Source organism: Parambassis ranga, chromosome 2 (genome assembly GCF_900634625.1).
Source record: "Parambassis ranga chromosome 2, fParRan2.1, whole genome shotgun sequence".
In the NCBI taxonomy this organism is placed as follows: Eukaryota; Metazoa; Chordata; class Actinopteri; family Ambassidae; genus Parambassis; species Parambassis ranga.
This window is the reverse complement of record NC_041023.1, coordinates 8,825,717-8,844,144: the sequence shown is the minus strand read 5'-3', so window position 1 is coordinate 8,844,144 and position 18,428 is coordinate 8,825,717. Positions and strand designations below refer to the sequence as shown.

Sequence of the window (18,428 nt, the reverse complement as noted above, 5' to 3'; positions counted from 1 at the left end):
ACTTTCTAAATATTGACATTATTCTTCATACCGTTGCTGATACTTTCATTTTCATTGGTATTTATAAAGCTGGAAAAAAGTTAATGTCACCAATTGTGTCAAAATGGAAACTAAGTTGACCAGTAGATAAATTACTTCTGAGATACTGCTGCTTCAGTCAAATGTGAGAGAAAAAAGCCAAAAAAAACACAAAAATGTATATAGTATATGCAAAGTATTGCTTTTAGAAAAATGGTTAATGAATTCTATGATCTAATACAAAACAATAGACTGTGTTCTTGTGTATCTTGGATTTTTGTTATTCATTCTTATTTTGACAAATTTTGCTGTTTAGTTTATTTTCCAATGTTTGTTTGATCATTTAGCTGTTGTTTTCAATTGTTTAGTATTGAGGGTATTTGTTTCTACTTAAATGCATAATATACATGCACACACACACACACACACACACACACACACACAACGAAAATAGATCAGAGGATAAAACCTTTCATTTCATATAAAAGCAACCTTTAATGAGTCGAGTTCTTTCTCCAGATTTCTCAACTCTGACATCAGAGCACAAATTCTCACAGATACTAGACGGACTGAGCTGCTGACCAAACGCACATCAACTGTGTTTATGTGCTTGTGAAGCCTTCAGCCTTCTATAAACGTGTGAATATTGAAGAGTTACAGACTTCATTTTAAGCAGGTCTTAAACATTTATGCCAGTGTTTCTTTACTAAAAGAGGACTGGTACGTTTGTGCCTGGTTTTGTCATCACTTCAGCTGTGACCGGATGGTGGAGGACCGGTCTGAGCAGACGCTATCCCATCAGGCTGTGAGGACGGGTCTGAGACAGTAACAGAAGAAGTTAGTGTATCATCACACACATGAATTCAGACCAAATATGTAGAATACTTTTAATCTTTCCTCTTAAGCCTATAGTTACAGTAGAAAATACTCACACATGCCATTTGGAGCTCCTGGGTGTCGCGGGGCCATGGTCTGGGCAGTTCCTCCAGCAGACAGCATTCGGTTTGGAATGGACTGACCTGTGTTATAGAAGGGTTAACATGATTTGTGGGCGTGTCATTTCTTCGCAGATGTTAAAGTTTCTGTGTAGGTGTTTGTGTATCCAGACCTGAATGCTGCATTGTGTAACCCGCCTGCCCCTGCTGCTCCCTCTGCTGGCGAACCTTCATCTCTGCCTGTTTCAGCTGTTCAGCGTGGAAAGTCTGTCTCTCTGCTAAGAGCTGTTGCCGCTGCTGCTCCAACTGCATGACACAAAAACACACACAGACGTTAGGTATTGCTGAATTAAGCTTGACTTCTTATCGCTTCTAGACATAGTGCAGTGGAAAGTAGATTTTCAGCTAATAAAAAAAAAAGTGCAGCAATTACAGAAGATGTAAAGTTCACTCACAGCCTCTTTCTCACGGTCCATGATGGTCTCCAGCTCTTCAAAATGTCTGAGCTTGATTTCCAACTTTTTCATCTGGGTCTCAACAAGCAGAGCCACCAAGGATTTGATCTTTCTTTCCTCTACCGCTGCCAAGTGCTACAAATACAGAAGAAAAAAGTTGATGATAGTTGGAGGAGGATGAATAATGTACTGCTTATATTTGTGTCAAGTATGTGTACAAGGCAGTGGTGTGTCTAAGTGGTCTCCAAGATGGAGCCTGTTTTGGTTGCTAGGAGACAGTACATCTAAAAAAAAAAAAAGCTCCAACTTAAACTGACACTCATTTCAACACTGCATGTTCATGTGATGTGATTGCTCTGTTTTAAAGCAGGGGGGGTGGCCTATACCTTAGCCTTTGTGGCAGCTGAGGCCAGAGCAGAAGCTGCTGCCGTGGTAACGCTGCTCTCCACCAAATCTAGCTCCATCACCTTCCTTCCCTCATCCCCATCTGCTTCACGTTGTCCTATGCTGTCGTCGTCATCTCCCTGTCCTGAATTACAGAAAGAAGTTTGTTAATGTAACTAGCCATGCACACACACATATACATGCAGTGCCTATTTACAGATTTGTGCATATTTACCGTCTCTATCTTCGCCAAGTATGTTCTCAGCATGTTCCCTTTTGACTCGTTCTACCTCGTCTTGTGGCCCACCGGATTCCACCTTGAGTCCATCCATCCCTACAGCCTAAAAAAGATCCAAATGTTCACACACATACATTCACATTAAGCAATACAAATTACTAACACTACTGTGTGGTGCATTTGCCTGATGAGGGTTGGAGTTTGTCTCCAGTTTTTCTGCATCCATGGATTCTGTAAGATGCGGAAGGAAAAAAAGAAGGGATTACAAACAGCAATGTGAGACACACTGTGGAATTAGGTACAAATGCATTTACTCATACCTGCTTTCTCTGGCTGGTTTGTCATTTCAGAAACTTTAATTACCGATTCTTCTTGCACTCGGGAGAACTCCTCTGAAGACAAAGATAACCAGTCACTACATGTTATAACCTTAACCTGGACTACACAAAAATCCAGCACGTACCCAGTGCAGCCTTAGCTGCAGACGACGCCACACGTGGATCCACCACAGACGCTAGGAAGGCCACAGTACTCATGACGGGGTTCTCCGACTGGCTGAAAGGCACGGGCTGATATGCCAATGGGCCCAGAGAGGCTGAAGAATCTTCCAGGTAAGGATCTTCTATAGGCAGACGAAGGAAGTGGAGGATACATTCATCCTGTGTTCTGGAACCCACATGCTCTGATACTTTGTTCCAGTCATCTCTGTAAACCTCTAAAGCCTGAGAGATAAAGACAGGAGAAGATGTAAGGCAGAGAGCAAGCAGCTTTGAGCTGTAAGGCTTACGTAAAGGGTTCATAAATAAAAAATAAACTTTTCCCAGTTTAGGAAAGTCGGTCAGTCATGTGTAAGGTAGACAGAAAGAAGAAATAATTGTCTTACCTCCAGGAGCAAGAGCGTTTCCTGCTCTGTCCATTCTCTGCCTGCGAGTGCTCCTTTTGTCTGAGAAGAGCAAACAGTTTAAGATGAATAAAAATAACATTTGACACTTTATTCCAGAAATTGAACTTAATCTACAAATAATAACAGTAACATCTTACATCACACAGGACAACTGATAAAGATATTTCAAATTGAGTAAATGCATAAAACCACTTTGAACATGTGATAACATGAACTGGCAGACATTGTATATATATGTTTAAATCTACACTGTGTGACACAGATGTCCTTTTCAGCATGTTTGTACTGGTAACTGTGTGAAACCTTAGGGTGCTTCTTGGTGTAGATGTCAGTGCGCAGTCCGAAGTTCTGGCAGTCTGAAGGCTTCTCTCTGCTCTTTTCTGGGAAATACAACATGTGCTGCGATGCCGACACCTGCAAGAATAAGTGCTTATGAGGAGATGTTGCAGGTGATACAAAACGTTTTAAAGCCTTGATCTCTGTGTGACAATGGCTACACAAACCTGTAGGGGTCTATGTTGTAGGGGGGCCAGCCCAGAGGGTGTGTCAGCCAGTACGTTAAAATGTGGGGTGGGTGGAGGTCCCATAGGAAGGGGTCTGCTCTCTGCATCCACTTGGTAGTTAATCAAACCCCACTGCTCCAAAAGTGCATGCACCCTGGACACAAAAAGAGACCATTTCTTCATATTAATTCCACATTGTTGCAACTAAAACTACCTCCATGGGTGATAAAATGTAAATAACCTGATAAATCAGCGTGAGCCACTTTAAGTTGCTTTTAAACTACACCACATACTGTGCATTCCTTCCAAGCATTAACAGATTTAATTCATTATCACGGTCACAAAGCTGAACACCCACTCAGAACACCTAATTTAGCAGTTGCAGCAGTTGCATGGCAGCACCCACACACTAAGTTGTACCTCATGAGAGCACAAACATCTCCAGTGAGGTTGCGTCTACAGGACGTTGAACTGAGGTATTCCTGGGGGTTGAGCCGGTACGTGTCGATCATGAAGTTACGATATGCCAGGTAGCTGCAAAGCACACAGAAGATCACACTAAGGGAAGTCCTCATCATTTAAGTTCACAGTAACATCCAAACTTCAGCAGTACTCACATTTCAGGAGATTTTGATTTGTTCTTTCCATTGAAGAATTCAGGCAGTGCACGTTTCTCAATCGAGTGAATGCTGGACATCATGAACAGGAAGGATTGTTGGTATAAAATAATGATGAAGCGATACATGTCTAGTCCATGTCAACACAAATGTGTGTTTGTTTACCTGTTGTAATTGAACCAAGATGTGTAACTGGGTATTATAATATGATGAGTTTGTTCTGTGATACTGTCCTCCCCCTCTGAGAAACGTGGGATCTCGCCTCTTCCCTCCTCATCTTCCTAGACACACATACAAAGAAAGATGTTAATAACTCATTTTACAGTAGAGATGCGACAACTCCACAACTGAGAAATGATAGATCTACCCTTCCTGCGAAGTCATCCTCTGGTTCATCTGAAAGAGAGACAGCAAGAAGAGCTTGAAAATGTGTTCACACAAACAAGAGAAAAATTACACACTAAAAATTGTTTTAGCTCAAGTAAGCTCACCCAGATCAGTCATGGTCCCTCCTTTCACAGGAGTATTCTCACTGTCTTTCTTCAGGTTAACTACGCGAAGTAAGAAATTACAAACAGCTTAGTAAACAAATATAACACACTGAAGCACCTTTATGAGAAATACATTCTTGGTGTGTTTTACCATTCTTGGGTAGTATGACCTCCTCCATGTTAGGCACAGGGGTAGGGTCTTCCATGTCTTTGGTCAAGTCCTCTTCGGGCTCTTCCTCTGGTTGTCCACGCCTTCTCCTGTGTGAGAAAACAAATCAGTTCTGAAACTGGGCACAGTGGCACTAAAGCAGAGTTATAACTCTGGACAAAAAACACTTGTGTCTTACCCCTTCTTTCCTTTCTTCCTGCCATCAGAGGGAGGAGAGGGGGACCGTCTTCTCTTTTTGGAAGGGGTGGACTTTGAGTCCTATGATATTGTAGGAATAGATGGAGATACAAAATTCAGGTTATTCTAAACAAAATCAATATGGGCATCTTGAAGAGGACAAAATGCTTCACTAGAGAATTACATGTTACATCAGTTGTAAGCTATAGAAATCTTTGTACAAACCTGGTGGTCTTGGAGGTGAATACGCTGACGGAGGATTATTGGTAAATTCCTCTCATTCACACAATAGTCTTCCTCATTCATCCACTCATTGAAAACATCGGTGTCCAGAACCCAGCCAGCGTGGACCTGGAACAAAACACACATATAATGACCATAATAAGTGACTGTATGTCTTATAAATATTAACATATATCGGTAAAAGATGCCTTTGGTAGATTATTGGCTTCACTTAGCTGCTATTTTAATATTTTAGGTGGTATTATATAAAACCATCCATTATTCACAGTCTGCACTCTGTTCCTGTTCCCAAACTTCCTCAATGCTTTTTGTGTCTACTACAAAAACATTCATAATTACTGTGTGCTACAACACTAACCCTCCATGGCCTTTCTACGTGTGGCAGTTCTTCAACTTCTCCTTCAACGTCACTTGAGGACAGCCAGCTGTCATAACTGTAATGAAGAGACAAGAGATGTCATGTCAGTCTAGTTCTGTCCAGCTGTGAGCATCTGTGTGTGTGCGTTTGCTTGTGTCTTACCTGTCAGGGTGCATGCCCCAGTGCACCAAGACATGCTTGTCTTTCCGCATGACAGGACGCATCCACTCATCTGAAAAAGAATGTGTGCAGAAAACATATTTAAGCTGGGTTAGTATGAGGCCTTCTAGTTTTAAGAAACACACAAATGTGCAAATTATTAGCTGACCCTCATCTGTAGAAGCAGGTAAGGCATAGATGTGATGACTGGCAAGTGTTCTGTCCTCAATAATAGTACCCTGTGGTAAGGATAAAATGAATAAATAACAGTGAATTTTCTATTCACTCATGTGTATACTTATAACCACATCTACAACACCTTACCTGGTGCTTTGTGATGATACCAGTCAGTCTGCTAGCCAGCTCTGGATCCACTGTAGGGTCCAGATATACCACAGGCTGTGACATACAGTTATTCTGTTCAAAGAAACATTTAAGCACAAATCCGTCAATGAAAAATACTTGATGTGTATGAAAATGTGTGCATTCATATATCATGTTACCTGAATCAGTGCTTTTTCAATTGTACCAAACATCTCCACATTCCTCTCAGTTCTTGATGGATTCTGCAAATCAAACCTTCGCCTGCATTAAGGTAGGAAGGGAACAGAGAGACAGTAAGTATACGGTTATGAGTAATCTGATAGATAGGTTTGTGGGAGTGATGCTATTGTGAAATTGAAAGACATAGGACGTTTGCAACCCACCAGCCTTGTTCAACTTTGAACTTGTAGGCCATTCCAAGAATGTGGCAGAGTCCACCTCCTGGTCTCAAGTCCAGAAAGCACTGTGCCTACAGATACATTAGCAAATCAACACTGTTTTAGAGTTTCTTTTGTCTAGCAAGTATTAAAGTTTCAAGTTTACTGTGTCTGTCTTCACAGATTTAATTTTAAGGAGAAATATTTACATAATATAAATAATCCAGTAAGGCTACCCACAACACTACAGAACCATCCATGGAGAGAGGAGGAGACTTGTGGTGGTTTGTCCAAAGGACGATGTTTCATCTTATCAGTGTAACAAAGAGACTTACAGGCAGTTTGGTGAGGGCAGGACTGGGCGCCTGTCGGCCAAAAGCATCCTCTTGAAACTGCAGAAGCTGTAGAGTGACTGCAGCCAGAGCCTGACAAGATGGGGCATCCACCAACAAATACTAATAGACACAGACATTCGGAAAGAAATTAGTAAACTGTTTTACTTCATAAGTTTAATTATAATCAGTTACATTACTGCATTTTGCCGAGTCCTGTAGTTGAATATTGGTGAACACTCAATACGATTGAGCTATATATGCAATTCATTGATTTTAAAAAATGTTATATTAATTAATTACAGCTCTGTAACTTGATTACACAGATTTTATTCACCACTGTACTAATACCGTTATACAGCTTGAGATGTTTGTTTACAGTGTGAGCTATTGCTAGCAGGGGGCGGCTAGCTTGTGACTAGCTTCCTATTTAGCTAACTACCTTTTTGTAGTGCTTCCCGATCCACTGTCGCACCACCTCCAGCTGGGCTAAAGTATCCGGACTCTCCCAGAACCTTGCGGACGGGCTGCTGTCTTTTTTCCGGTGCGCGAATGCTCCAGAACTGCCTTGGCTTGTCCCGGGAATCCCGAGATTTGTTCCTCCTGACATTGTGGCCATAATAAAACGAGATTAATCTCAAACGGAGAAACAAAACTGGCTAGCGCGCTCGCTAGCAAATGTGTTCTCGCTTTCTCTCGCGAGAGGTAACGACATTGTCAGTATTCGACATAAAAGTTTTTTTATTTTTTAACTCTTCCTTATTTTTTTATTATGGAGAGTTTAACATTTGTATTTTGTTCTTTGTTGAATTGTAGTAATATTTATGTAAAATAAACAAACTGTCATTGTATGTGCTTCAGTAAACACACCTTTCTTACATGCTAGTTCTTTTATTTTGAAATATCACATAAGGAAGTAATTTCGTCACATGAAAACAGGCTAGAAGTACCAAAGCTAAAAGGTTAGTGTTGTAGCATTCTTTAGTTTTTTAATTGTCTTATTTAAAAAAAATACCTTACATTACACAATATATAGTAGAAAATAACATTGTTCACGGTTAAATTATTTGCAGGGACTTTATATAATCTGTTGCATTCATTTCCGTTGTGTCTCAATTGTCCCGCAGACAGTTGGAAAAACAAACCATTTATGTTATTGCTTTATGTAACAGATGCACATAGGCTGCCCTGCAACATGGTTATCTTATTCGCTTCATGGTTTCCTGCAGGCCCTGAAATCCCATGGGTGTCCAGGGTCTGACCACTTTAGTGGAGGGGAACAGACATTACTTCCAAGATGTGAAATTCAGAGACAGTCGCCTGGTTATTGATGGCTGCTGTCTGTATTTCCGCCTTTACTTCAACCACGGGTTGGATCAGCAGCACGGAGGGGACTATGATGAATTTGCTGACTTGGTCACTCAGTTCTTCTCTGCCTTGTCAGATTGCAACATCCAGCCATATGTGGTACTGGATGGAGGTAAAGTTGCTTCACAATTGCAACACAATTGTCTTTCAATTTTTAGTTAAATAATGTATTTTTTGTGATAGTGAATAGTTCTTGTCAAAAGTAACAGCTGGAACATCTACCAACATGTAATTTCCGTCTGTTTTTATGATCTAAAGGGACAGATCCCAGTGACAAGAAGTTTTCTACTCTGCGACAGCGTCTGCAGTCCAAGATAAAGGAGGCAGACAGCCTCTCTCGTGGCCACAATGGCTCTGTTCTCCCCATCCTTGCCAGAAATGTCTTTATTCAGATTCTCATCCAGAGAGGGGTCCCAGTGGTACAGTGCCCAGCTGAGGCGGACTGGGAGATTGCATGTTTGGCTCACCAGTGGAACTGCCCAGTGCTGTCTTATGACAGTGACTTCTATATTTTTGACCTTCCAGGTAAGGATCATAGCAACAGGACTATTTTCTTCAACAAAGATCAAAAAGTCAACCTCCTCATTGCACATGTTATGTATTACATTTGTGTGTGTATGTGCTTTGTTTTCCTATCTTAGGTGGTTACCTGCCATTTCGGTTTTTCCAGTGGAACAACCTGAATGGTAAAGCCTCTCAACGCTACATTCCAGCTCGGCGCTACACCACTAGCCGTTTGTGTTGCTCGTTTGGGGTTTTGAACCAGGAGTTACTGTCATTGTGTGCTGTCTTGGCCGGTAATGACTATGGAATCCCAAAAGAAGCTGAAAAAGCTCTTGCTCTGTTAGATTTGGGTGGGTCAGTAAGAGGTGGTGGCAGGGGTAAAGGTAGAGCACCCATTTCCCCTATTGAGGGCATCCTGCTCTGGCTGTCCTCTTTTACATGTGCAGGAAAGGCCATAGAGGAAATGAATGAGCTAATGGGGGAGGAAGGCAGCCACAGCAGAAGAGGGCAGAAGAGCAGCCTTAGTTCCCAGCTTTGGGCAGGGATTCAGGAGTACAGAATTAAACCTCCGAGCTCCCTAGCACGCTGGTTCTCTGAGGGTAAGGCAGCTCCAGGTTGGCAGTCCCCTGGGTTCACACAACTGCCAGAGTGCTTGTTGCTGGCTGCAGCAAAGGGACTGCTTGCTCCCCAGGTGGTGGATGCTTTGGTGTTGCACAGAGTTCTCCTCGTCCCGCAGGTGGAGAATTGTAAGCTAGCCAGCAGCCACTGTAGTTCTAGGTCCATACGCCAAGCGTTATATGGGATTGTACTTCAGCCGGTGAAGGGACCACAGGATGTCCAAATGCAGGGCATCAATCACAGAATGAGAGGTGGGAGAGGGCAAGGAGGAAGGGGGGTTGGAGGCAGGGTTCAGGGCCACATTTCACCCTCACAACAGGGTGTCAACACAGGATTCAATATGCAACATGGTGCTTGTGCAGCTCAGGGCATGAGCGCTCCCACTTTTGTGGAAGAGTATGACCGTGTGGACCTAAACTATCAGAAAAACCAAGTAGAGGCACTTCCTCCCAGAACCACAATACACCTGGATAAACTTGGTCAGGTAAACATAGTTTAATTTTATCAACATTATGAGGTTTTTAAGCCATTGTAATAATCTATATTCTATTTGTAAATGTTCCTTAATTTTATTGAGGCCCCTGTGCCAGCGCGACTTGGTGTCCTGTTAGAAGTTCTGGGAGCGAAGGAGTCTGCTCTAGCACCTGTTCCTCCTCACCTGCAGCTGGTTGTAGCAGTGACGGGATACTGGCTGCGAGAGGCCACCCCAACACCCTCACAGCCACAGCTACAAGCCTTGGTGTTAGGCATGGTTTATGGAGAGGTGTACCAGAACAACCAGCCTGGAGCTACCAGCTACCAACATACTGGTTAGTCATGCCAGAATACTCTAGCTCTCAAGTTTTCCACAAATTTAAGAAGACTAAAACGAACATTGATACCATTTTAATGGTGATTCACTTTTAATTGATGTAAGTGATCCAATGTTCCAGTCCCACAGCTAAACTGGGCTAGTGAGCGCAATGTGTGCGCACTGCTGGATCAACAACGCGTGAGACCGGGAGAGAGACGCGGTGTTGATATTGGAGCAGCTCACAGTCTGAGCCAATGGCAGTCCTGTCTCTGGAGCGCACTTTGTCTCAATCAGCTATTGCTCCTGCCTTTGCCTGAGCCCCATCTGTCATGGTAAATCATAGCCTAGCTACATATTAACTTTTATCTGACAAATTATTGCTTGACAATTGTATTTAGCCTGTATTGGTGTAAAGAGTGATTTAAGTGTGGCCAGACAAATTCTATCTTGAAATTTTGATAAATTGTGTTACATTTCTGAATTTTGGTTTCTTCCTTCGTGCCTGTGTCTCTTAGGCTGTACAGAGGTACCTTGGTGCACGGCCTACTCAGGTATCTAAAACGTGGCCAAACTGTTGAAGCACTGCTTGCTGGAAGGCCCCTGTCTGGACAACTCTACGCCTCTCTGCTGGATGATGTTAAGAACTGCAGTTCAAAAGCCAACCCCACCTCCACGGCTTCAGGGAGAAGGGGGAGAGGCAGAGGTCGGGGAAGGAGAGGAAGAGGGGGAGGCGGAAGAGGAAGAGGAAGAGGGGGTCAGGGTTGGGGGCCAGATGCAGAGGAGATGAACAACAGATTTGCTCTCCTTCTGGAGGAGGAAGACTATAGTGATGACTATGTTCACTAACTTAATCTTCCTCAGTTATATCTGAGTGCTTTTAACATTTAAATGTCTTCAAAGTTAAGTGATGTCAAACCTCACTCTTACCATATTACAGCAGATTCATAATAGCTTTTATCATAGTAATCTCAATCAAATTCATGTAATAGTTTTAGCCTGCTTCATTCAATTATGTCAGCACACTTAAATGCCTAATTTGATCTGATCTGTTGACCAGTTGTACGGCAGCTAATGTCAACCTCAGAAATTTGATGTAATTTGTACCTTAATATTTATGAATTTGCAACTTTGCTTTGTTCTGATGATCTTTATATATGAAAGATGTAACTGAAATCTATTTTTTAATTACCTTATTCTATTTTTTACTTGTAACTTGGCATACATTTAAAATGTTTATGCAACATTACAGAACATTTCAGTGGCATTATTATAATACAACCCTATCAAACTTGTTCCACCACTGCTTGATGTCAAAGCAAAAACAGGTTAAAAAAACAGTTTTTTATTAACAGTTTAAAGACAAAGAAAAAACATTTGTCATAAAAAATTATCTTAGTTTCAGAACCCTTTCTCATCAAACAAAAACATGTGGTCTGTGTCCCACTGGCACTTTAAGACCTACATCACATAGTTAAAGACCAGTTTGCTGCCTCATACAAACACACATTTTCAAATTCAGTATGAGCAGTTCAGGCATCAAACGACTTTTCCTGACAAGACTCGCATAAAACAGCTCTGTGGCTGTCGCAGTAAAAGTTATCAACTCTGTACCTGCCTCATGTCCTATGAAGATGATGAAGTTGAGGCAGATGAAGAGGCTGTGGATGCAGCGTGTGGCTGAGAGTCTATAAGGTCCATGTCTTCGTCTTCGTTGACTCCACATGTGTCGACCACACAGATCAGGCAGCTGGTGACGGGAAATGCTCGCACCTTGCTGCAAGTCACCCACCTAATTGATGTCAGACAACAAACATGAGAACGACTTCACATTGTTTACTTTTAACTATTCATTACTCATATGAAGTTACACTACACTAACCTATCAGTTTCCGTATGGTACTCCAGGACATGTCCGAGCCTCCCCACACCTTGGAACCCTGCCAGCACATAGATGACACCACCAACTGCAGCGCACTTCACTGTTAAACCCCGCCATGGCATCGGTGAGGCAGCACGCCACTCATTGCTGGCAATATCATAGTATTCCACCGTGTCCAGTCCACCTGGACAAAACACAAAAACAGCACTTACGGCTATAGTAAATTCATGCTACAATAACGTGCAACCGTTCCGATTATATTATTGCAGTACTAATCGCAGCAGTGATATATTACCCAAAGCCCCCTGCCCTCCAATTGCATAGATCCTGTTGTTGACAACCACCAGCCCATGGTTCTTCCTGGCCTCTCTCATGCCACACAACTCCCTCCATCTGAAATATTAAAACAGAAATCTAACAGATCAATTATATTACTACATCTAGTCCCAAGATTGTTAATATAACATAGACACCCTATACAGGGCTGCATGTGCATGTGACTCACTGTTGTGTGCTGGGGTCGTAGACCTCACAGTTACTGAGGATCCGCCCAGAGACATTATTGCCCACAGTTCCTCCACAAACATAAATGAGCCCATTGGCCTCCACAGAGCCGTGACTGCAGCGTGCCAAGAGCATGCTGGATTTAACCTGCCATGACTCTGTCCTTGTGTCATAGCACTCAAAAAGGTCCAGGGCCGAGCTACCTGTTTGCACACATAATTAAATGCAGTTAAACATGGGCGGTCATTTTCCCAAACTTGATAAATATACACAAACACCCAATTACACATGTCATATTCATATGTCCCTCTTTCCCATGCTCACCCACTTCTGACCCCCCGGAGGTATAGATCTTGCCCTGGGCTGCACAGGCAGCCAAGCTATCACGAGGAGTGGGTGGACCCAGCTTGGAGTACCAGCTGTCCTTCAGAACATTATAACAGTCCATGCGCTTGATTGGGAAGAGCTGTGAGCCACCCAAGATGTAGACCACATTGTCCCAGAAGATGGCTGTGGCGTCCCGGCGCTTCTCGAAGGGGCAGCGAATGTCTGTCCAGCTGGTGTCCTACAAAGAAAGCCATACAGGTACTTGATAATCATAGTTAGAACAGAATGATGTATTAATGTCAAATCTAAAACTACACTGTGGCTAAAAAGTTAGCTTGGTACCTTGGGGTTGAAGTAGCGGCAGGACTGAGGCTGCGAGCCTCCAAACAGAGCAATGCGGTAATCGTGCTTCTTTCGCCTTGGTCGGCTGCTCTCTCCTAGGTCCTCCCGATCCTCCAGTGATAGCAGGTGGTACCGCATCCCACCTTGGACAAAAGCACATATGTTGTCAGCGCCTTTCTTAACAATACATTGTTTTGTACATGCATTATGCCCCAGATGCCCTTTTTTAAGTTTGTGTTTCTCTCCCTTCCTACTCACTGATAACCATCTTCAGGCACTGTGGGTTGTCTTGGATGAGGGGCTCAGCCTGCACTGTCTTGGAAAGGAATGTTTTGGAGACCAAAGGAAAGCGGACACACCCCAACACCTCCACCATGTACTGTTGTCTGTTACACACGTCGTACTTCAGCCAGCGCATTGCAGCATCGTAAATCTGAACAAAAATAAAACAGTTCACATACTGGTTGTAGTGGTTACAGATTCATGGGAAAAGTATACGAAAAAGAACGTAAGCATATAGTGAAAGGATGTGTACCTGGGCCTCAGCACGCACAGTGAGTTTGTCCTGGTGTAGTAGATGTGTGAGCTGTGTGACATCCAGCTGAAGGAACTCATCTAATTTATAAACTTCAGTGAAATGAAGCTGGAAAAAGTCCTCAGCTGCTACCTTCAACTCTGGACAGTCCATGCAGTCTGCAAGGGCTGAAATACCTGCAGAAGCACAGAACAAAAGAATACATATGATGTAACATATTACATAACCGAGAGACCTGTGTTTGCACTTGAGTTGTTACCAAGGCAGTTTGTTGCATCTATCTGTCCTTTCAGGAACTCCACACACATCTTCTTTACAGGCTCAATTTGATACTGGTTAGCTGCATCCAGCAAAGACTGGACGTTCCCACTGTTCACTGAGATTCTGAAACACACACACACACAACCTGTTCAGCAGAATCACACTGGTCTGGTATGTACATTTCAAATGTGTCATAATGGACACATCAGTTATGCAAAATCCTTACCGTGCGGTGTAAATAAATTCAATCAACAGCTCAATGATCTCTGGCTCAGCGCTTCTGAGCTCAACCTCATGTGACATCGACTCCATCATTCTGGCTGGAATAAACAATGCACGGCGTTAATAAACATTGTTGATGAGCAAATATGTTGGGCTGTGTGGTGGATTATGACAACTGCATAAATAAGGATTTATAACCATACACCATGATTTTACCTGGTTTTATTCATAACAATCATATCATTTAGTATTACCCATTTCCACATACTACATGACTGGGTGAAATTATTGATGACAGCAATGTCTTGGTTCCTGTTTTTAACACATTCATACTATCGAATGGGTTGTGTGTGTATGCGTGTGTGGAAGCACTTGTTACAAATATTACTGTATAATAAAACCACACAATCACACTTACTGGTGAACATGAGGCTGAAGAAATGGCTGGCAGCAGCAAGGACGACTCTGTGGGCAGAAAAGTGTTTCCCCTGGACCACCAAGGTCACATCACAGAGAGTGCCCTGAGGAAAAACGAACACACAGTTATCAGATTATCAGGAGTTCATACAGGTCTGTCCTATGTTATTGTTTTCCTCCCTCTTACACACACACACACACGTACAAACACACCTGTTTCCTCAGATTGTTCATGACCCCCATGATGCTGGACAGCTGCTTGTACTCCTCTTTGGCACACTTTCTTTCACTCTTCTTCTTGGAGCTTGATGCCTTCTCTGGAGAAGCCTTGCCAGTCATGTCAGTTTGTTTGTTAATATCTTTTCACTCAAACTGAACAACTCTTTCAGCACCACTGCCAGCTGAGTGCAGCTACAGTCTCTTTGTTGCCTCTCAGCCACTGACAGTTTGCTAACAGCAGCCAGTTCGTTGTAAATATATGAATTTAAAATCCGCCGACAGCTTCTCTGTGATGAGCGAAAATAACTTGCTGACAGGACCAAAAATAATAACAAAATATATTCGCTAATGCATGTATTAAAAGCTAGAACTCAGGACGTCGGGCTCTGAATGTTTTCCGTTCTTCTTCTGCGGTTTGTATCAGGGGGTTACAAACACGCGCCATCGCCCTCTATCGGCAGATATGACAAATTACACATTCACCGGCAGGATTGCGGAACTGATTTGTACGTTTTCATAGTTTGTAAAATAAATAGTGCGTTTCAGCATTCGGAACAAAAACGTCTTAATAATTATTGAGACATAAGCTTGTTTGATATTTAACCAGGTTATTGATTTATAGTATTGATGCGGATTATTAGTTTCTTTTACTCCAGCAGCTCACCTACACCTGTCTGCCATATTGATTCATAACTGTACTGTATGTGAAAAAAAAACATAACCAGGAAGTTTTCTCAGGAGTCGTGTGACGCTGACGTCACGCGTGAGTTCGGGGTATATTGTTTGGAATAATTGACCTGAAAACAAATTGACTGAGCTGCAGAAATGCTGCGTTTTCTCTGCTGTTGTTGCTTTTCCTCGGGGGAAAACTCTAACGAGGTAAGTACTTTATGTAAATCGTGGCTACGTTAGAGTTCAGGTGAGAAGCTGATTACTGCGTTGTTTCAGTGAAGTTACAGGATCAGCAAAAGAACAGGAAAGTCAGTTTATGTCCGGGGACACAGCATAACTCTAAAACGAGACTTTAAAATTAATATTTTGGTCGGCAGTAGGCCATCAGATCGTTCACAACAGTATACCACATCTTAGATACAAGTACAGTTTAACATTCACAACTTGAATTCACTTGTAACTTGAAGCTTACAAGTGTACATCAGATGGGTTGGTGCTCTGTAGTTATGTATTTTTTGTGTTATTATTTTAGCCCCATAACTAACAAGTAGGCATTCAAGTACTGTAACCTACAGAAGCTGAGGACACCCATGCCTTGTTTGTGATCCAACTTCCTGACTAAAAAGAAAAAAATGTAAACAACTTTTTCAGACGCAGCCTCTCCTGCAACCCCGACCATCTGAAGTGAGTGGATCAGCCAGGCAGACCCGTCCAGCACACAGTGGTATCATCATCTATGTCATCTATGTTACTAAAAAATACAGGTGATTATGAAATACATGTGGTATGTGTGAAGTGCGTAATCCTTTATTTCTCTGCCCAGATGCATGGACTGTGAAACGGATTGGTAGGCTGGTGATGAGACGAGTGTGCGTGCCAGAGTTGGATCAGCGGTTTTCCGACATGGCCGAGACCTTCAATGAGCAGCAGCAGCGGTATGAGGCTATGGTCAAGCACATCAGAAACCTGCAAAGGAGCTGTGACTGTACTAATAATGACAGCCTTGCACTAGCTGAATGTGTGGGGAAGATCAGAAAAGAGCATGGTGAGTGAACACTGTCTTTCATTCAAGCAATGTGACAGAGATGTCAGATTTATTTTCTGTCTCTCTCTATTTCCAGAGTCAAAGTGTAGGGTCTCTCTTAAGATGAAAGGCTATGACTTCTCCCTCAGTGTGGTTGAGGGTGAAAGCCTGGGTAAGTCACTTCCTTCACGTCTGCAGCTGGCCCAGCATGAAGTGAAGGACATTTCTGAGAACGCCAGGGCCACCATCTCAAAGGGTACCACACTTCAAGAGCTTATTGGCTGGCTGCTCCGTAGCCAGGACCAAATGGCTGACCAGGTAAAGGGGGCGGCAGAAACTTACCAAGAGCAAGGAAGACTGAATGAGAACCTGGAGGAGAACATGAGGGAAGTGAAGAGGGCAAAGGAGCTGTCACAGGGGTACAGGCAACAGGCCGGGGAAGTTCTCACAGAGGCTGCACAGATAGCAGGGGCGCATGTTTAGTTCATTTATAGACTTTGACCAATAATGTTAGAGGCACAGGATTCATCATGTACATAAAGTAGATACACATTATAGGCAAAAGGAGGCTGATAATTAACTTACATGGAACATGTCCAGTACCAGTCTCTACCCACCCACTGTGTGAATTTGTACAGAAGTGCCAAAGTCTTCTCCATTCACATCTGCAGCAACTACACTACACAACATTTACACTGCACAATTAAGCTAGAAGATAGAATAGAATGTCTTTTAATTGTCACTATACACAAGTACAATAAGATTAAAGTGTCATCCAGTTTCAGTGCAAAAAACAAGAAATATAAAATTTATTAAAAAAGAGATATAAAAAAGATATTAAGAAAAATATTTACAAAATAAACATAGAAGTTAGTGCACAGTCCTGAGAATATAAATATGGTGTATATGCGGAATTTAAAGTATGGAAGAAAGGAAAATATTGCACATGTTATATGTTGTGAATATAAAATATTGCACATGTTGTGTATTGTCCATCTGAATATGTAATATATTATTGCACATTAAATCAGTGAGTGTGAGAGTTCAGGGTGGGTACAGCTTTTGGAAAGAAGCTGTTTTTGAATCTGTTTGTCTTTGTCGTGATGCACCTGTAGCGCCTCCCAGAGGGTAGCAGGGCAAACAGACCAGTGGTGGGAGAGTTACTGGAGTGGGAACTGTCCTTGATCATGTTTTTGGCTCTGTTGAGGCAGTGGGAGGTGTAAATGTCCATTAGGAAGGGAAGAGGGCAGCCGATGATCTTCTGTGCTGTCCTTACATCTCTCCCTAACCTCTCCCTGTCTGCTACAGTGCAGCTGCCGTAGCAAGATCAACTACTGCAGGGTGTTCCAGATACAATTTGTATGTGTGGATTCCACTATACACTACAACTGATGTTCTGTCAGCTAGGTTTTTTAAAAAAAATAAAAAAATAGCTGATTGAACATCAGTTTTAGTTGATTAAATAAATGTGAATATTTGAATATCTACTAGTCTTTTGTGTACTGTAGAAATTCAGAATTGTAACAGTTAATTATTTGCCAATAAAAGAATGCAATATAAATAGGTTAATGTGACTAATAGTAGCCTAGTATTTCCACATTGATCAATAAACATTGCAGAGACTAATTCTTTACATTGTTTGAGTAGTCATGTCATCTTAGTAGCTAACACAAGGGGGCATTGTAGACTCACTTTACTCTTTAACAGGCTTTTTAATGTAATTTCCCTTGGCCTCAATTTGGTCACGATTCTATAAATCCTCAAATGAATATAATACATTTTTTGTGTTGTGCCATTTTATATAGATTTTTTTTTTGCAATACTTTGTCACAAGTGTGTTTGTTCTTTCACTTACCAAATGCAGGATTATTTAAGTAGTGAGCAGCACCACACAGTAGCCTACATTTCTTTTATAATGCCACAGAGGTACTGCTACAGTTAACTGTAAAAGTGGTGGAATCTAAGGTGGAGATTTACTGTGTTTGTTCACATGGTGTTTAGCAGGAGCAGATTTGCAGATTATTATCCACATTGCATTTACTAACCGATTAAAAACTGC

General features: G+C 42.2%; 4 protein-coding genes across 4 annotated transcripts; 2 read left to right on the top strand and 2 right to left on the bottom strand.

The window, feature by feature from the left end:
* Nucleotides 1-488: 488 nt before the first annotated feature.
* On the bottom strand, nucleotides 489-7,303 carry smarcc1b (SWI/SNF related BAF chromatin remodeling complex subunit C1b). The gene is made up of 28 exons (XM_028433776.1): nucleotides 7,127-7,303; nucleotides 6,688-6,807; nucleotides 6,359-6,444; nucleotides 6,155-6,236; nucleotides 5,976-6,068; nucleotides 5,821-5,890; nucleotides 5,655-5,724; nucleotides 5,493-5,568; nucleotides 5,117-5,242; nucleotides 4,893-4,972; nucleotides 4,697-4,803; nucleotides 4,546-4,605; nucleotides 4,422-4,450; nucleotides 4,220-4,335; nucleotides 4,055-4,126; nucleotides 3,858-3,971; nucleotides 3,438-3,591; nucleotides 3,238-3,348; nucleotides 2,914-2,973; nucleotides 2,494-2,752; nucleotides 2,351-2,422; nucleotides 2,215-2,261; nucleotides 2,028-2,133; nucleotides 1,795-1,937; nucleotides 1,409-1,543; nucleotides 1,127-1,259; nucleotides 951-1,037; nucleotides 489-835 (listed from the first exon to the last, which is right to left on the bottom strand). The coding sequence occupies exons 1-28, from the start codon at nucleotides 7,301-7,303 to the stop codon at nucleotides 768-770; spliced, it is 2,853 nt and encodes a 950-aa protein (XP_028289577.1). The 3' UTR covers nucleotides 489-767.
* Nucleotides 7,304-7,597: 294 nt separating this feature from the next.
* On the top strand, nucleotides 7,598-11,213 carry aste1b (asteroid structure-specific endonuclease 1b). Its single transcript, XM_028433788.1, has 7 exons — nucleotides 7,598-7,646; nucleotides 7,914-8,164; nucleotides 8,311-8,577; nucleotides 8,694-9,658; nucleotides 9,752-9,983; nucleotides 10,107-10,299; nucleotides 10,483-11,213. The coding sequence occupies exons 2-7, from the start codon at nucleotides 7,927-7,929 to the stop codon at nucleotides 10,811-10,813; spliced, it is 2,226 nt and encodes a 741-aa protein (XP_028289589.1). The 5' UTR covers nucleotides 7,598-7,646; nucleotides 7,914-7,926; the 3' UTR covers nucleotides 10,814-11,213.
* A 165-nt stretch (nucleotides 11,214-11,378) lies between these two features.
* On the bottom strand, nucleotides 11,379-15,106 carry klhl7 (kelch-like family member 7). Its single transcript, XM_028398623.1, has 12 exons — nucleotides 14,668-15,106; nucleotides 14,456-14,558; nucleotides 14,042-14,135; nucleotides 13,814-13,938; nucleotides 13,555-13,730; nucleotides 13,278-13,452; nucleotides 13,020-13,162; nucleotides 12,675-12,915; nucleotides 12,352-12,553; nucleotides 12,142-12,239; nucleotides 11,847-12,030; nucleotides 11,379-11,756 (listed from the first exon to the last, which is right to left on the bottom strand). Exons 1-12 carry the CDS (start codon nucleotides 14,791-14,793, stop codon nucleotides 11,591-11,593), a joined length of 1,833 nt encoding a protein of 610 aa, XP_028254424.1. The 5' UTR covers nucleotides 14,794-15,106; the 3' UTR covers nucleotides 11,379-11,590.
* Nucleotides 15,107-15,408: 302 nt separating this feature from the next.
* LOC114431574 (uncharacterized) lies at nucleotides 15,409-18,410 on the top strand. Its single transcript, XM_028399118.1, has 4 exons — nucleotides 15,409-15,552; nucleotides 15,997-16,069; nucleotides 16,169-16,390; nucleotides 16,467-18,410. Exons 1-4 carry the CDS (start codon nucleotides 15,499-15,501, stop codon nucleotides 16,850-16,852), a joined length of 735 nt encoding a protein of 244 aa, XP_028254919.1. The 5' UTR covers nucleotides 15,409-15,498; the 3' UTR covers nucleotides 16,853-18,410.
* Nucleotides 18,411-18,428: the final 18 nt, after the last annotated feature.

Bases quoted from the DNA above. Each gene is read 5' to 3' on its own strand.
- smarcc1b (XM_028433776.1), bottom strand. From the start codon at position 7,303: ATGGCCACAATGTCAGGAGGAACAAATCTCGGGATTCCCGGGACAAGC. The intron at 4,336-4,421 runs GTAGATCTATCA...ATGTGTGTCTAG, and splicing joins AGGATGACTTCGCAGGAAGG to GAAGATGAGGAGGGAAGAGG. The intron at 1,260-1,408 runs GTGAGTGAACTT...TGTGTCATGCAG, and splicing joins TGGACCGTGAGAAAGAGGCT to TTGGAGCAGCAGCGGCAACA.
- aste1b (XM_028433788.1), top strand. From the start codon at position 7,927: ATGGGTGTCCAGGGTCTGACCACTTTAGTGGAGGGGAACAGACATTAC. The intron at 8,578-8,693 runs GTAAGGATCATA...TTCCTATCTTAG, and splicing joins CTATATTTTTGACCTTCCAG to GTGGTTACCTGCCATTTCGG. The intron at 9,659-9,751 runs GTAAACATAGTT...AATTTTATTGAG, and splicing joins ACCTGGATAAACTTGGTCAG to GCCCCTGTGCCAGCGCGACT.
- klhl7 (XM_028398623.1), bottom strand. From the start codon at position 14,793: ATGACTGGCAAGGCTTCTCCAGAGAAGGCATCAAGCTCCAAGAAGAAG. The intron at 14,559-14,667 runs GTGTGTTTGTAC...GTTTTTCCTCAG, and splicing joins TGAACAATCTGAGGAAACAG to GGCACTCTCTGTGATGTGAC. The intron at 14,136-14,455 runs GTAAGTGTGATT...TGTTTATTCCAG, and splicing joins CTTCAGCCTCATGTTCACCA to CCAGAATGATGGAGTCGATG.
- LOC114431574 (XM_028399118.1), top strand. From the start codon at position 15,499: ATGCTGCGTTTTCTCTGCTGTTGTTGCTTTTCCTCGGGGGAAAACTCT. The intron at 15,553-15,996 runs GTAAGTACTTTA...CAACTTTTTCAG, and splicing joins CGGGGGAAAACTCTAACGAG to ACGCAGCCTCTCCTGCAACC. The intron at 16,391-16,466 runs GTGAGTGAACAC...CTCTATTTCCAG, and splicing joins GAAGATCAGAAAAGAGCATG to AGTCAAAGTGTAGGGTCTCT.